Source organism: Pyrus communis, chromosome 1 (assembly GCF_963583255.1).
Source record: "Pyrus communis chromosome 1, drPyrComm1.1, whole genome shotgun sequence".
NCBI lineage: Eukaryota > Viridiplantae > Streptophyta > Magnoliopsida > Rosales > Rosaceae > Pyrus > Pyrus communis.
Window position 1 is genome coordinate 37,494,210 of NC_084803.1, and position 17,505 is coordinate 37,511,714.

At 36.0% G+C, this 17,505-nt stretch overlaps 3 protein-coding genes across 3 annotated transcripts; all 3 read left to right on the forward strand.

The window, feature by feature from the left end:
- Positions 1 to 2,349: 2,349 nt before the first annotated feature.
- LOC137727043 (TMV resistance protein N-like) lies at positions 2,350 to 2,844 on the forward strand. The gene has a single exon (XM_068465987.1). It carries the CDS (start codon positions 2,350 to 2,352, stop codon positions 2,842 to 2,844), a length of 495 nt encoding a protein of 164 aa, XP_068322088.1.
- A 14-nt stretch (positions 2,845 to 2,858) lies between these two features.
- On the forward strand, positions 2,859 to 4,460 carry LOC137727052 (disease resistance protein RPV1-like). The gene is made up of 2 exons (XM_068465998.1): positions 2,859 to 4,159; positions 4,248 to 4,460. Exons 1-2 carry the CDS (start codon positions 3,083 to 3,085, stop codon positions 4,458 to 4,460), a joined length of 1,290 nt encoding a protein of 429 aa, XP_068322099.1. The 5' UTR covers positions 2,859 to 3,082.
- Positions 4,461 to 10,292: 5,832 nt separating this feature from the next.
- On the forward strand, positions 10,293 to 12,385 carry LOC137727072 (disease resistance protein RPV1-like). The gene is made up of 3 exons (XM_068466014.1): positions 10,293 to 10,367; positions 10,493 to 11,389; positions 11,504 to 12,385. Exons 1-3 carry the CDS (start codon positions 10,293 to 10,295, stop codon positions 12,206 to 12,208), a joined length of 1,677 nt encoding a protein of 558 aa, XP_068322115.1. The 3' UTR covers positions 12,209 to 12,385.
- Positions 12,386 to 17,505: the final 5,120 nt, after the last annotated feature.

The following is a 17,505-nucleotide window of genomic DNA, read 5'->3' on the forward strand; positions in this document are numbered from 1 at the left end:
AAATGTGGTACAAAATCATGGTATGAATAGCATTACTTTATTCAATAACCACCCCAGTGTTATTCAAAAACTATATCCTATACTGTTGAAACAATGAAATTTATACAATTTCACTTTCCAACCATGCTACTCCAAATGCTACACAAAAATGAACCATCTCAAACTCAAATTACACCAACGATTTCATGGCTTCCTATTCTTTTTTTGCTATTCAATTTCAGTATACTCTTATTTCATCTTAGCTTTGTAATCGTAAGAGAGTTGTACACATTCTTACACAGAACAAAAAAAAATATATAAAAAAGGAACAATTTGCGGAGCTAAATTCAAGTCGTAGAAAAAAAAACAATTTATTCATGTATCAAAATAAAAAATATAATTCAAAAGACATATTTTGGAAAAGTGGTGGAATCGATCAAAGAATTTAACATTATGTTTGGGTGAAGAAATTTAAAAATGACGGAAATTGAAATGACGAGATTTTATTTTCTAGAATTTGTAAATTTTCTTATTTGGTTAACCTAAAAGAACAATGGAATTGAATACGGAATTTATTATTTTTAAACTCTCAATCATAGAAATTGAGAAATGACACCTATTTACATGGAATTTGAACCTGGGATTTGGAGGTCCCAAATTCCAAGTTTTTTGTCCATGTGGAAATTCTAAATTTCTTTGTTTATGAATCCAAACAAGAGAATTGGTGCCTGTCAATTTATAAATTCTGACTTTTACCAAAATTTCATGTTTATTTCTCTTATCCAAACATAGCGTAAATAGTCGTACATTTCTTCTTAAGTTTAGTCGGAAATTGTAGAGTAATGAAATGTACCAGGAAAAAAAAAATCAATAACCCAAATAATCATCAATCAAACACACTACAAACCCCAAAATTACCCAATTGAAATAACTACACCAATTGAACCTATACCTCAGCCAAATCCCACCACACTCCCCTTACTCCTGAAAAAGGGCTGCAGGACAAATCTAACTGCTTTGTACAATTATATAAGCTCAGACCCTAAATATTTATTTCTTCCAATGAGATATAAATAATTTGGATGCAAAAAACTGGGTAACCAATTGAAGATGGGCCTGCCTACAATACATCGGAGTTCTCGGGCATTTAGATATGTTAGATCCAATCTGGTTGAGTGTAATGGCTCTAAGTGCCCAAATATGCAATACTCCAGTGTACTGTAGAAGAATTCCAAAAGACGAACAGAAAGAAAGAAAGAAAGAAATAAGAGCTTTATAAATCCTTTCTTTAACCATGCGAGCTTAGCAAAATATTTTTTATTATAACTTTATTTTCTTTCAAGTATTTTTTATATTTCTTTGTATTGCTCACAATTGATATAATGTGGAAAGTGTGGTGATAGCTTCCTATCTTTTTAGTACGAATTGTCTCAAGTCTCTCTCTGTGTAAGTCCAATGATTTTGGTTTTGTTTTTACAATTTGTATAAACACTTTCAATCATGCAACTACAAAACAATTAACTTAAAGTCCCTCAAACACAAAAAATAATTAACTTAAAGGAGAAACAAATGGAATTAGTAAAAAGCAAAGACATCGTTTATTCACAATTCATCCATTCAATTCTAAAATTAGCTTATATTCCTCTAATGTTGCACACAAAGCAAACTAAAAGGTCATGGAATGTTTAAAATAGCTAGCAATGTCTTATGCTAGCAACATACAAAACTAACCCTTTGTCCTACATGTGCTCAAAAAATGTAGTCTTATTCTCTTCGAAAGCCACATTAACAGTTTCTCGTATTTATTACTATAGCCAACTTTAGAGTATAGTAATTTGAAAAATTCCATATCTAATTAGACTTTCATAATACAAGTAAGCATACTAGAGCCAAGTCACATATACATGCCTAACAAAAGTTTAGTCCATTTTTACCACAAAAAAATGAAATAAAATAACGAATAATATTCTTGTTTGACGATATGATGAATTTACTCTTACTAGAGACACCAATTTGTTTTTTTTTTTTTTCCTTTTAGGTAATACAAGACATCAACTTATTTGTTTTTGCATCAATTTTTTATATCCCAAATTTCGTGGCAATGTTTCAACACGTTTTCTGTTCACATTTTACAACAAATAAGAATTTGCATTGTGACTTGGTTAACAATAACTGGTGTCTCTTGCACTATTATTATGTTTATAATTTCTTACATACATCTAATATTGGACCTGTAATATGTTTGGCATCTCAGTGTAAAATCAGATGTGTTTGGTAGCTGGAGAATATATTCTCAATTTGCATTCCAATTTGTAGATAATAACTCTTCATGCATTCACTGCAACAGATAGACTCCATTAAATAGCTGCAATGAGCACCGAGCAGCAGAACGCTTCTTCGTCCTCTTACCGGTGCACATATGATGCATTCTTGAGTTTCAGAGGCGCAGATACACGCAAGGGCTTTACAGATCACCTCTACAGTGCTTTGAAGTTGGCAGGAATCCACACATTTAGAGATGATGATGAAATTGAGAGAGGAGCAAACATTGAACGGGGGCTACAGACAGCAATACAAGAGTCACGAGTATCAGTCATAGTTTTCTCCAAGGACTACGCCTCTTCCAGGTGGTGCCTGAATGAACTTGCTATCATCATGGAACGTAAAAGAACAGATGGACACATGGTTATCCCGGTTTTCTATGATGTGGAACCATCAGATGTCAGGAAGCAGACGGGCAGTTTTGCAGAATCATTTACTAGACATGAAGAGCACTTCAAGGACGAGATAGACAAGGTGGAGGAGTGGAGACGAGCTCTTAGAGAAGTAACAGACCTGGGAGGGATGGTTTTAGGAGAACGGTAATTTTTCATTCCCTCCTATATTCAGTCAAGTAAATCAGATGCTAGTCCCAAGCTTGTGAAAGTTTTAGCTTTTCTTTAAAAAATAAAAATAAAAAATAAATAACTTGCTCATGTTTTTTCTTTTGGTCTGAAAAGAAAGAACTTATTGTGCCTCATATTTTTTGATATCAATAACATATAGGTACGCGTCGCAGTTTATCAAAAATATTGTCGAAACGATTGGAAATAAACTGGACTACATGAGGAATAGGAGATTAAGAGTTGATCCCTATGTGATTGGAAGAAGTGATTATGTGGAAAGCCTAAACATGTGGCTGGAAGATGGATCAAATGATGTTGGAGTAGCTGTCATCCATGGAATGGGTGGAATAGGCAAGACCACCATTGCTAAAATTGCTTATAACCAAAACTTCTCCAAATTTCAAGCTAGCAGCTTTCTTTCAGATATTAGGGAAACTTCCAAACAAGCCAATGGTTTTGTTCACTTGCAAAGGAACCTTCTTTCAGATATCCTCCAAAAGAGGAAAATGGAAAAAATATACAGCGTTGATGAAGGAATGGTAAAGATCAAACGGGTTGTACGTTGCAAAAGAGTTCTTATTGTTCTTGATGATGTGGAGAACTCAGAACAGTTCAATGCAGTTCTTGGAATGCGAGACTGGTTCCATCCTGGAAGTAAAATTATCATAACAACTAGACATCAACATTTGTTAAAGGCTCATGAAGTTTGTGTAAGGCTTAAGGTTGAAGGATTGCTTGTGCATCAATCACTTAAGCTTTTCAGTTGGCATGCCTTCGGACAACCCCATCCTCAAGAAGATTACATGGAGCATTCAAGACACCTAGTAAAATGTTGTGGAGGGGTTCCATTAGCTCTTCAAGTTCTGGGATCTTCTCTATTTGGAAAAACAGCAAATGTATGGGAAAATGTAGTACGCAAGTTAAAGGAAAATGCAGTACCCACCTTAGACGTGATTACTGAGGGAAAATTTCAAAAGATTCTTTGCATAAGTTTTGATTCTTTACAAGATCATGATAAATGTTTATTCCTCCATATAGCCTGTTTCTTCATAGGAAAAGACAAGGATCTTGCAACTACAACCCTTGATGAATGTGATTTTGCGACAGAAGTTGGACTTCAACACCTAGTTGATAGATGCCTTGTGGAAATTAATGCCCGCAACAAGTTAACCATGCATCAATTGCTTGAAAACATGGGAAAGGCAATAATTTGCGACGAATCACCTGAGGACCCTGGAAAACGCACTACTCTGAGGCATAAAAAAGAAGCAAGTGACGTTTTGAGAAATTTAACGGTAAGAAACATGATCTTTAACTGTATTTATTTGCGTTGGTGTTCTACATGTGACTAGTAACTTATCCAATGCTCTTATTTGGTGGCAGGGCACGAGAAGTATTAAGGGCCTCATGCTCCACTGTCCCTCAACATTTGAAACAAAGGCATTTACAAAGATGCTCAATCTTGAACTACTTCTGCTTGATAATGTAAAGTTGAGTGGAAGCTATGAAGATTTTCCAAAAAAATTAATATGGCTGTCTTGGCGAGGATTCTCTTTAAAATCAATACCAGCCAATTTTTGTATGGAAAATCTGTAAGAGTATAAACATGAGATAAGATGATCGGGCATTAGCTATTCAGATCCAATAAGGATAAGAAAGTCTTATAGAAGATGAATGTCAGTTCCTGTCAATAAAGGATTTTATTGCAGTAGGAAACTGATATAGGAAAACACAAGTTGTTTCCCACAAGGATTTTAATAGGAAATCCTCATTGGATTAGGAGAGGTGTATGTATATATATATATGCTGTAATCTCTGCTCTCGGGGACAAGCTCAGTCAAGAACTAAGTCCTATTCTTAGTTAGAGCATTAAGAGTTCTGCCAGAGAGGAGAAGAGTTGCAGCAAACAGAATCTGGACATCCGCTGCAATGGCATTTTCCAATGGAGGTTCATCAGGTTAGTGTGATTATGTCTGTTCATGTCTAAACAGGTTTTGTGCTCTCTTGATTGTGTTTATTGTGGCTTTAATCTAGATCTTGGCTATGTTAATCTTACATGTGGTATCAGAGCCTTGGATTTAAGCTCTTAAAATCAATCAAGCACGGGTCAATGAAAATCACCATAATCAGGTTTCGAAACCGGTTTTGAATCTCAAAACAATTTCTTTTAAAACGGCGCGTTTTAATAAAATTAGGTTAGTTTAATATGACTGTCGGTATTCGAAATCGATGCGACTTTCAGTTGGGGGTTTTCTGAGTTTTGTTCTTCTGCAAAAGAGAACTCTAACTCGTCCCTCTCATTCTGACCCACTTATTTGCAATCTGAGTAAATCAAATCTTGTTACTGAGTGTTCAATACATGTCCAAAATTGTTTCCGCTGCTGTGTATTGATGGTTGTCTCTTTAAAAGGTATGTAATCTTCAAAACTCGGATCAGAAATATGAATATTTAAGAATCTTGTATGGAGATTTGTATAATAATTTTGATGAACATGAAAGAAGTCGTTCTTAGCATATGATTTAGCCTCTGAAATATTGCATCTTAAATGATCTGTGTAATGAAAGAAGTCATTCGTAAGATGATTATATCTGGTTAAATTTATTGTCGTTCATCAGATCATAAACTGAGATGTATGGAACAAATCAGTGTGATGGTTGGTTCTGAATATATGGTGATCAGTTTATGATCTACTCTAAAATCAATAATCCTATATGCGCTTATCAACTGGTTGTTGTTAAGATTGTATATATGGATATTGGTTATAAAGCTTTGATGTGCAATAGACTGTGAAACGAAATCAGAACTTTGAATGTTCATTTGGTGATTTCAGGTTCATCGATGTCTGCAATATCAATGAAGACCTTAAACTTGGCAAATATTCCGATCCTCACAGGCGGTAGTAATTACAAGAAGTGGAGGAGGGATATCAACTTGCTATTGACTCTCAATGAGTTTGATATAGCAATTGAAAATCCCAAGCCTGTTATGAGTGATCAAAGCACCAGAGCTGAGAAGTCAGATTTTGAGAGGTGGTCAAGAGCTAATAAGGTAGCACTTTCCATCATAGAAGCTGGAATGACTGACACTATCAGAGGGGGAATTAAGAAACCAGATCTTGCTGTGGAATATTTGGCTGCAATTGAAATGAAATTTAAGGAGTCCGAGAAGGCAGAAGTAAGCCAGTATATGTCTGTGTTGACTCAATACAAGATTGAAGGCACTGGTTCAATAAGGGACCATATAATGAAAATGTCAGATGCTGCCGAGAAGCTAAACTCCATGGACATTAACATTGGTGAAAAGCAGCTTGTATTCATGATTCTTCAAGCCCTCCCTACCAAGTATAATCAATTAAAGGTCTCTTACAACACTCAGGACAAGAACTGGGGATTAGATGAATTGATTGCACAATGTGTGCAAGAGGAAACTCGACAGAAGCAAGAGAAAGGCAAGGAGATCGAAGAAGCAAATTATGTGCAATCTGGTCGAGAGAAGAGAGCATTCAATAATGGCAGCTCTTCAGGTCCTGGTAAGAATTCTAAATTCACTAAGAATTCTAACAAATTCAATATGTCTGCTAAAGTAAATAACTCCCCTAGAAAATCTATCAACTTTAAACCTAGACCTAAAGATGTGTCTAAACTAAAATGTTTTTGGTGCAAGACTAAAGGGCATTTAAAAGTCAACTGTGAAATTTTCAAAGATTATGTGAAGAGTAAAGAAAAGGAACAAGTACTTGTCTGTGTTGAATCAAACCTTTGTGAAGTACCTGTTGATTCTTGGTGGTTTGACACTGGATGCTCAGTACATATAACTAACTCTTTAAATGGTTTTCAAAAACAAAAGGAAGTTGATGATACTTTATACAATGTCTATGTAGGGGAAGGGACAAGGGTTACAGTTCATTCGATAGGGATTGTGAATTTAAAGTTAACTTCTGGTTTTGTTTTAAAATTAAAAGATGTGCTCTATGTGCCAAAGATGAGAAGAAACTTAATTTCTGCCTCCAAAATTGTCAAAGACGGTTTTGCTTTCTTTGCTAATGATGAGTGTTTGAAAATCTTTAAAAAGAACTGTCTAGATTCTGTTTTAGGTACTGCCCTTCTATTTGACAATCTGTGGAGTTTAGAATGTTCAATAGAGTCAAATGATCACTCAATTTTGAATGTTGGTTTCAAAAGAATGCTAGGAACTGACACTTCTTATATTCTTTGGCATAAGAGGCTAGGGCACATTTCTAAAGAAAGAATAATGAAACTTTCAAAGGCAGAATTGATTCCAAAATTAGATTTTACTTCTGCAAATGAATGTGTTGACTGTTTAAAGGGTAAAATGACTAATTTCAGAAAAATGGATGCTAAGAGAAGTCAAGGGCTATTAGAGATCATACACACTGACATTTGTGGTCCTTTCCCAGTCAAAACAATTTGTGGTCATAGGTATTTTGTCAACTTCATTGATGATTTTTCTAGGCTTGGTTATACTTTTCTTATTACAGAGAAATCAGAAGCCCTTAGTTGTTTTGTCAAATATAGAACAGAAGTAGAAAAACAGTTAGGGAAGGTCATAAAAATTGTTAGATCAGATAGGGGAGGTGAATACTTTGGCAGGTACACTGAATCCGGGCAACAAAAGGGTCAATTTGCGCTCTATCTCGAGAAGAATGGGATTGTGGCGCAGTACACCACACCTGGAACGCCTCAACAGAATGGTGTCTCTGAAAGAAGAAACAGGACCCTCATTGGTATGGTAAGAAGTATGATGTCAAGATCAAAATTGCCAGGATTTCTGTGGGGAGAAGCTTTGAAAACAGCTAATCATATATTGAATCAAGTTCCAAGTACGGCAGTATCTACCACACCTTATGAGTTATGGCATGGGAGAGTTCCCAGTTTTACTTATTTCCATGTTTGGGGTTGTAAAGCGGAAGCTAGGTTCTATAATCCTAATGAAAGAAAGCTGGATCCAAGGACTCAATCATGTTACTTCATTGGTTATCCCGAGAAATCAAAAGGATACAGGTTCTATATCCCACAAAGTCACACTCGGATCCAGGAAACAAATAATGCAGTTTTTTTGGAAGATCAAGATGTCTCACATTTGTCAAGGGAAGCTTTTGTATTTCAAGAGATACATCAAGATGGTGATGACCTTGTGGCAATGGACTACACTCATGTTTCATTGTTTTCTAATCCATTGACGCCTGCTACAGAGGATATGAGTGAAGAATTGGGGGTTCAAGTTGACAACACTGCAGCAGTCGATCAATTAGCACAACCTGAAATATTGACTTCTTTTGAAGAACCACCAGTATCAGTTCCATCTCATGTTGAAATCAGAAAATCAACAAGAGCCCGAAAATCCACTGCAACAAGTGACTATGTGTATTTGCAAGAGAGTGAGTTCGACATAGGTGACAGTGATGACCCTCTTACATATACTCAAGCAATTGAAAGTCCTCAATCAGTTCTATGGAATAATGCTATGAAGGATGAGTTAGAATCTATGTTCAAAAATCAAGTATGGACACTGGTAGATTCAAACTCTGAAATTCGGCCAATAGGTTGCAAGTGGGTATATAAAACTAAAAGGGATGCTAATGGAAGAATTGAGAGATATAAAGCACGGTTGGTTGCTAAGGGGTTTACTCAGAGAGAGGGAATCGACTATAATGACACTTTCTCTCCAGTTTCCTCTAAAGATTCTATGCGAGTTATAATGTCTTTGGCTGCTTATTTTGATCTTGAGTTACATCAAATGGATGTAAAAACAGCTTTTCTTAATGGCGATCTACAAGAAGACATTTATATGAAGCAACCTGTTGGATTTGTTGAAAGGGGGAAGGAAAGTATGGTATGCAAGCTCAATAAGTCAATATACGGCTTAAAACAAGCATCAAGGCAATGGTACATGAAATTCGATCAAATTGTCTCTGCACAAGGTTTTGTCGAAAACAAGTTGGATGATTGCATATATATTAAATTCTCAGGATCCAAATTCATTTTCTTGGTACTTTATGTTGATGACATCCTTCTTGCAAGCTCATGTCCTCAATTGCTTCAAAGTACTAAAAGAATGCTCAGTGACAACTTTGAGATGAAGGACCTTGGTGAAGCACATTATGTATTAGGAATAGAGATTGTTCGAGATAGGCAAAAGAGGCTTCTCGGTTTATCTCAAAAGGCATACATTGACAGAATCTTGATGAGATTTCATATGGAAAGTTGCAATAGTGGTCAAGTTCCGGTCAATAAAGGTGATAAGTTCTCGAAGAGTCAATGTCCAAAAACTGATTTGGAAGCAAAGAGAATGCAAGCTAAACCTTATGCTTCTTTAGTTGGAAGTCTCATGTATGCAACTATATGTACAAGGCCTGATATTGCCTTTATTGTTGGCTTGCTAGGCAGATTTCAAGCAAATGCAGGTGAAGCACATTGGGTAGCAGCCAAGAAGGTTCTGCGATACTTGCAGAGAACCAAGAATCATATGTTAGTATATGGTAGAACCAATTCTTTGGAACTTATGGGATATACAGATTCGGATTTGGCTGGAGATGTGGATGATAGGAAGTCAACTGGGGGTTATATCTTCATGCTTAATGGAGGGGCAGTTTCATGGAAAAGTGCAAAACAAACTGTTATAGCTACATCTACTATGGAGGCTGAGTTTGTAGCTTGCTTTGAAGGCATGAAGCAAGCAGCATGGTTAAAGAATTTCTTAACAGATTTAAAGGTTGTAGAATCGATCCAGAAGCCTATTAAGATGTTCTGTGATAACAACTCGGCTGTATTCTTTGCCAAGAACAATAGGCGGACTTCAGCTTCACGCTTGATGGATGTCAAATTTCTTAAGGTCAGAGAGCAAGTCAAGAAAGGAACTATCGAAGTACAGCACATAAGCACTACAATGATGCTTGCTGATCCGTTAACTAAGGCACTGCCTGTTGGAGAATTTAGAAAGCATGTTTCTTTAATGGGAGTGCTGGAAAGTTTTGATCAGTGGGAGTAATCAAGCATGTTTTGAGGCTTTGGAGTTGCAGCTGTGAAGAATAGATGAATAAATGCAGCTCTGACAAACTGAGGTTAAGTTATAGCTAGTTTGCTAGTTTGATTTTGTGTTTTAATAAAGTGTCTTTGTCCCGAGACTGAATGCTTTAAGTTTTGAAAGTATTGCAGTATTGGAGATAGACTATGTTAGAAATTTTGATTCATTTGATACTTTGAAAAACAGTTTGTCTGTTTTAAAGTTTATAGTTAATGAATTTTTATTTCAGTCTTTAAAATGTTGCTTTTCAATGAAGATTGTTATGTGTTGTGATCTTTTGAAAAGTGGGAGCATAATCTGGACTGTTTATGATTGTTTTGAATCGTGAGTCATATTTACAGATTGAGTACAAGTGAGCTTAGATTTAATACTGCATTTTGGCTATGTTAATCTTACAAAATCTAGTTGTTCTTGACTTACGGAAGAGCAGTTTGCAACATGTTTGGAACGGAACCAAGGTATCATCTAATCTCTCTTACTCTCTCTCTCTCTCTCTCTCTCTCTCAATACACACAAACAAAAATAAATTTCAGTGAAATTAAACTGTGTATTCATGGCAACTAATGACTTCTATTTGATACAGATTCTTACAAGATTGAAAATTCTTAATCTCAGTCATTCACATGGCCTTAGGACAACATCTGACTTGTCCGGACTCCCTAACCTTGAGAAACTAATTCTTAAGGATTGCATTAATTTGGTTGATGTTGATGAATCCATTGGAAACTTGGGGAAACTTGTTTTCTTGAATCTAAAAGACTGCAAAAGTCTTATGAAGCTTCCAAAAAGAATGAGCATGTTGGGGTCTCTTGAGGAGCTTATTCTTACTGGTTGCTCAAAGCTTGGTCCTCATGACAGTGCCACGGTTATTGATTTACACGCTACATCTAGGGATATGAATAAACTTAGACTGTTATCAACTTTATCATGGACACCTATCAGGTATTGCTGGATGTGGGCATGGCCGAGAAAGACTCTTCAATCAACCAGTTTCTCACTGGCAAGTTTACCACGTTGCTTGGGAAGCTTAAATCTGTCTTACTGCAACGTGTCAGGGGTTCCCAATGATCTGTGTACACTATCTTCGTTGAAGTATTTGAATCTAATTGGTAACCCAATTTTGTGCCTACCACAAAAAATAAAGAGTCTTATTATGCTCGAGACTCTTTTGTTAGATAATTGCACAAACCTCGAAATGGTTCCAGAGCTCCCACCAAGGTTGAAGAGGTTAGAAGCAAAATATTGTACATCATTGAAAAGATTAACAAATTTACCAAACTTGTTCAGATCCTTGGAATCACTTTTTTGGGGTTGTGAGCATTTAGTTGAAGTTGAAAGCTTGTTGAATATAAAACCGCTAAGAAGCGCTGACTTAGAAATGACAAGATATACGAGCCTGTTCAATTTGAAATCCATAGCAAGCACTGATGTCGAAATGATCAACTACTTGACCAGTACAATCAGGAAGGCTCCTGTCCAGGTCTTTCTCTGTCTCCTCTCTCATGTATGGTTGTTCTAATTATTATATCTATGAACTAGTTCGGCCTAACTGTTTGAATAGTTAAATTTGAATTGTAGATTCTTGATGAAACAGGTACTCTATGAATGTGGCATATATAGCATTTTCTTTCATGGAAGCAAGATTCCAGATGGATTTGGCTTCACAATAATATATAGATCTGTGCTGTCAGTTATTGTACCTTCACATCCTATTCTCAAAATCCGAGGCTTGAATTCATGTGTGTTATATGCACAAGAACCAGGCTTGGAATATCGTCTTACTGTTCAGCATTTGATTAAAGTCAGTAATCAGACCAAGGGTCTTATGTGGACCTATTCCCCACTCACAGTAGGTTTGCCTACTGAGAAGGAAGATATGTTATGGCTAAGCCATTTTCGATTTGGAAACAACGAATTGGAGTATGGGGACGAATTACGTGTTTCGGTGGAGATGCATGATTTTGTCCGGGTAAAGGAATTCGGAATCCAGCTTGTGTACGAGCCGGAAAGACCTCCTTCTAGCCAGAATAATGTTGTTGCTGGAGATGTGTCACTATCAGCATCAGAGTACCAAATGTGGACAGGAAAATACTTTCTCAGTAATCATGGGCACCGTACTCATCAAGCTCAATTTCGAAAGACACAGGAGAATCCAGAACATATTGAATATTCATTTGGGCCAGAGCGTTCATTTCATAAATTATTCAAGGCCCGAGGACCATTCGAAACTGTTGTGAAACTTAGAGCATATCCAGCAGATTCCGCATCTGCTTCTCCTCACCCATTTTGGCTAAAATAAAGAGAAACCTCCTCAGTTCTTTATCCAGCATCATTCATTTATGGTTGGAAAGAAACATCAGCATCAGTTTTCTTGGTGAGTATCGTCCCTTTATTCTTTCTTGTTATCTATTTCTGAATGTATACTCATGGCTTTGTTGGATTTGTTGCTCTTTGCTTATTGTCTTTGATTTGTTAATTGAATGAATATATTAAACAAAAGGAGGGAAAGCTCTACGAACTCAGAACAACAAGGTCATAAGACCAATCAAGGAAACAAAACCGGAACAGTCCTCATGAGTTAGCCGATGATGTTTGAAAACCCCTATAGAGCAAAACCAACTTCAGCGTAACAGCAGTGGGACAACATGTATTTCTGAAAATCCTGCAATTAGATTCCCTCCAAGGCCTACTCCTTACAAACGAATCTTGAGTTCCTGCGACGTAGTATTTGGGGTAACTTCTATGTTGACACATTTATACGAGAAAACTTTTCTTATTCTATTATTATGCATTCGGATTAGAAAGTGCGCGATCAATAAGATATTGAAAACGTGTATTTCCTGGTACATTATATAAAATTAATAATTCGCTAAATTCATAAGATAATATATTATAGAAAATTCATATAGATTCTGCATAATATGTAAATTAATAATTTCCTGATACATTGTGCTTATGATTCGACAATAAGGCCTTCCTAAAATATGACTCAATGATTGTTTGTTTTTTTTCTAGAAATTGATACCTTGGATCTTATCTTTTTCTTAATATGATAAAAAGTTCTGATGTGGTTTTTTCATATTGCAATAAAAAATTATTCAATGTCATCACCTCTTTGAGAACTTCTTTTCGGAAAACGGGCTCCATAGTAGAACCATGTACAATCTATTTTTAGAAAATAAGTAGATTCAAAATTTTACTTGGTTAAACAATAAAGTTGTTAGTTCGTAAAATGAGAAACTAAATTAATAACTTATTAATTTATCAATTATTTAATATTTTGCTAAATTAATTAAAAAAAATTGTGGTCTCAAGGCTATTAATTTATAGAGGTCTAATGGATTTAGATAGAGGAGACTAGGTATGTTTCCCTTTAAAGAGTCTGATATGGTTGCTTTAAGTCTCACTTCTGCCATAGTCTACTTACATGCCAGAGTCAGATTTTCCTTTTCCTGTTGAGTCAAGTTCTCAACATTCAACGTAGAAATGATATGAATTTCCACCATTATTGTGTTTTGAGGTTTTGAGCATCTCCCTTTCATACAATGGGAATGCATTTACCATGGTATCCCAAATCAATTATGCACCACCATGCTTGGATAAACTACAGAAATGTCTCCTCATGGCATGCATGATTGACTTGAGATACTGTCAGAATGTCATCTTTGTTGTAAGTAAGTTTTTCTCCTCTAAACATTTGTTCACCAAGGAATTTACATGTGAAATGAAACTCTAAGCAAAGAAATTTAAAAATGAGAAAGTGATCCACCTAATCACGTGTGTCGGTATGTAATTGGGCCACGCAAGGACTAATGAACAAAAATTTTAAATGTCACAATACAAGCTATAGTAATTTGTTAACTGCATTTGATTTCATATTGTTTTAAGTTACAAGCAGCAAAGACAGGGAACAAAAATGGAATGATAATCTTTGTTACTTCCTATTCTAAAACAAATTTCCAACACTCTGAATCTTGCAGCTTTTAGCTGCTCTGTGTTTGACCAATTAGTAGACACAAAATTGGAAGAGATCATCCTGTAATTTCTAGTTAAACAAATCAAGGGCAAACAATTTTACGCCACCCTTACCTAGTTTACCCTTCCTTAATGTCAACCTCTTCTCTTACAAAATTTGTATAAGCCTAACCTGCGCGCGCAATAAATTCCTAATTCTAATCTTGGGACAACGTAAAAGGAGTGCAGCGGGAAGAAATATCTACCCCAGCAACCTCCATGGCATCACAGACCACTCGGGCACATGACTTTTTTGAAACTACAAGACAATAAGGTGTAAAACATTTCAGAGCTATGTGGCAGGTATTGCACAGAGGGGAAACAAAAGCACAAGGCTCTCTAAGCAAACAATAACAGAGAAGAATCGTCGTATACACAATCGTTTTCTACCAATAGCGAATGACATAGCAGACAACTAGAAGAGAGTAATGATTCTCAATATATAGCTTTTTTACTTATCCTTTAAGATTATTCACAAGAGCATTCGATTTTTGTTAGAAACGCCATATGGAGAGCGCCATTGTGCTGATTGTTATGTTCCTGACAGGAACTAATTACTTCTCCTTGAAACGGTGTCTTCCAAGACAGAAAATCCTTAATCTCAGTCACTCACATGGCCTGATGACAACCCCTAACTTGTCAGAAGCCCCTAACCTTGAACAATCGATTCTCAAATATTGCTTAAATTAGGTCGAGGTAGATGACTCGATTGGATACCTAGAAAAACTTGTTTTCCTGAATCTACGACTGCAAAATGTGAGTGCTGGAGATGTGTCAGCATCAATGTATCAAATATGGAAAGGCAAATGCTTTGTGTGTAATCACAGTCTAGACCATACTCATCATCCTCAGTTCATATTTCAGAAAGAACAGGAAGAACCCGGCTCATCTTGATTTTTCATACCATCCAGAGGGCTGCTTTTTTTAATAATCATTACTTACTTAAGCACATAGCGTTTCCTCAGGAGGACGATGAATATTGTTGTGTAACTTGTGTTTTGCCACCCGAAAGGGTAAGATTTTACAAGAGAAGAAAAAAGATAAAGAAGGCGATGATTATTGATTGCGTCTATTCGAAAGAAGTGTAGATTTGGGCACTATCCATTTGCGGTGCAGATCATCGAGCGTTGAAGAAAAGATCATGGTTTGTTTTCTTTTGTGAGTCTTATTTTCTGTTTCTCTTTGTATAGTATATACTATATATGTATTTTGTTTGAATAATTGAATCCTCTTAACTCGATCTTCTTCAATATTTTGTACAAAGGATGCAAGGGTTCAAATACTTGATGTGGATTTCATATCTGAGCTCCATATTGGTTCTTATCTGAGCTCCTTCAGCGGATAAACAATGTGGTCAGCGAATAAAGGAGTTTAATCCAACTTAACTGTTAACAATCAGACGGGCAGATCTTCCCGTTGTTTATTTTCCCGTTTCTTCTTAATTTTTTGTTTTTGCTCCAATCTTTCTTTATTTTTATTTTTCTTATGTTTTTGCTCCAATCTTTCTTTATCACATAACCGTAACTACTTTCTGATTAAATACTATTTTTTTTATTTCTTAAAAATAAATTAAAAGCTACTTAATACTAGGGTTTAGTGATATTCATCTTTACTTATAAATGAAAGATATCTTATGCTCGATTCTCGTCACTTAGTCTTCTTAATGTAGATAATATCGTTTGTTGAAAAAAAAAAGTAAATTAAAACACTAAAATTAAATAATAAAAAATTAAATAGAAACCCAACGGTCGTCAACTTCCTCACCCCGGTGTGAGATGTTAGATAATTTGGGTTGGGTGAGGTGGGTTGGGGTCGCTCCTCATCTATTCATTCACCCCTTCACATCTGTGCATCCACCCCAATTTAGATGATTTGGGATCTTGGATTAGCAATATTTTTCAAATAATAGAGAGGAGACTGGAGAGAGAGAGAGGGGAGGAGTGAGGAAGAGCGAGATGGAATGGGATGGTTAGATTTTGGAATTGTTATGACATAAAAATATTAATAATGATAAAAGTTAATTAGAGTTATGTGAGAGGACACATGTCAAGCTGAATTTGTGTTGGTAGCATACACTAAAGTTAAGTTTGGGCAATTTTGCTCACCACCCTCAAATGATGGTGATGCTCACCACAATAGAATATCAGGGTACACATAACAAACATACGAACAAACAGATTATAAATTACGAATATTATTTGATTAACGAAAAAACAAAGAAATAGGATTGCCAAGACGGCTACACTTAAAGACTACATTTTAATCAACTTATTATCATACTAAATTATAAGCTATATTTATAGAGAACAAAACCTAAAAAAACCCTAATTTGAATGAGCTAAGCCCAAATCTTAAATTAACAAGCAAACCCAAATAATTAAATAACTAATTTTCCAAAACCTCCGTCAAACTCATGGTGGTACATGACATGAGTTTGCCAACAAGAAAATGTCGATGCAGGCTTCGCTAGGTGGACAAGCAAGCAAGTAAGCTTGGCTAGGCTGAACTTGACTTAACTTGCGAATTGGCAAACTGATTTTGCTTCAAACATGCATGAGGGTATGGAAAGAAAGCATATGAATGCTCCCCATCACTAAACGAACGAGATTTTTATATCCCAATTGCAGTAACGGACGGACAAAAAAAATATTATCACTCAAATGGTCATAAGTCCAAATACTTAAGTAACAGTCGCAAAATTCCCATACAGGCCAACAACTCGTGTGGGCCTCAAAGACTTTAAACAAAATCAAACAGCCCATTTCTTTTTGCCCTTTCCCGGTGTGGGCCGAAAGCTCAACCAAATTCCAATTTTTTCTTTTCCGTGTGGGCCTCAAACATACCGCCACTTTTTCTTCTTTTTCTTTTCCTTTTTCCCTCTTTTTCTTTTTCTTTTTCTTTTTTACCGATCCCTATAATTGTTGCCCCCAATTAGACAATTTTGCTAATTCTTATTAATGAAGAGGATTTTTCAATCTTACTACTTGTTTTGAATTTGCCTGTGTTCAAATCTGAACTGAATCATTTCTTTTTTAAACAATTGGTGTCGGGAGAGGGGGCCTCCGCAGGCTTTTATCAACTTTGAGTTACAAGTTCATTGAAAATTAATAATTGATTTGTCTCCTTAAGGAAGAAAGGCCATATGTCACATTCCGGTTCGGGCCCCCACCACATCTCAGGCCCTCTCTACACACCTTGACCCGAAAAGTCCACTAGGACTCCAAATCGAGCTGTGATGGGCGACACCGGGAAGGTGACGAAACCATAGAATGTGATGATGTGTAAAGTGTGAATAAATTTAAACCTAAAAGTGCCTATATACACAACTACACGGTGAGCGGGTATGGACCCATTTCACACGTGATACAGAGCATAAAACAAGTACAGTGAACAAAGATAATAATTATACCATCAATATATGCCACCAAAATTGGGAGTACCACATGTTCTCGTCGATACGGAACCATGCTACTAGAACCTGGAGGGATGAAAAAATAGAAAGTGTGAGTGGTCAAAACAAAGATTTTCAAAATCATTTCCATTATCAAAGGTAGTAACCTCTCGTTGAAAAACTCGAATAGT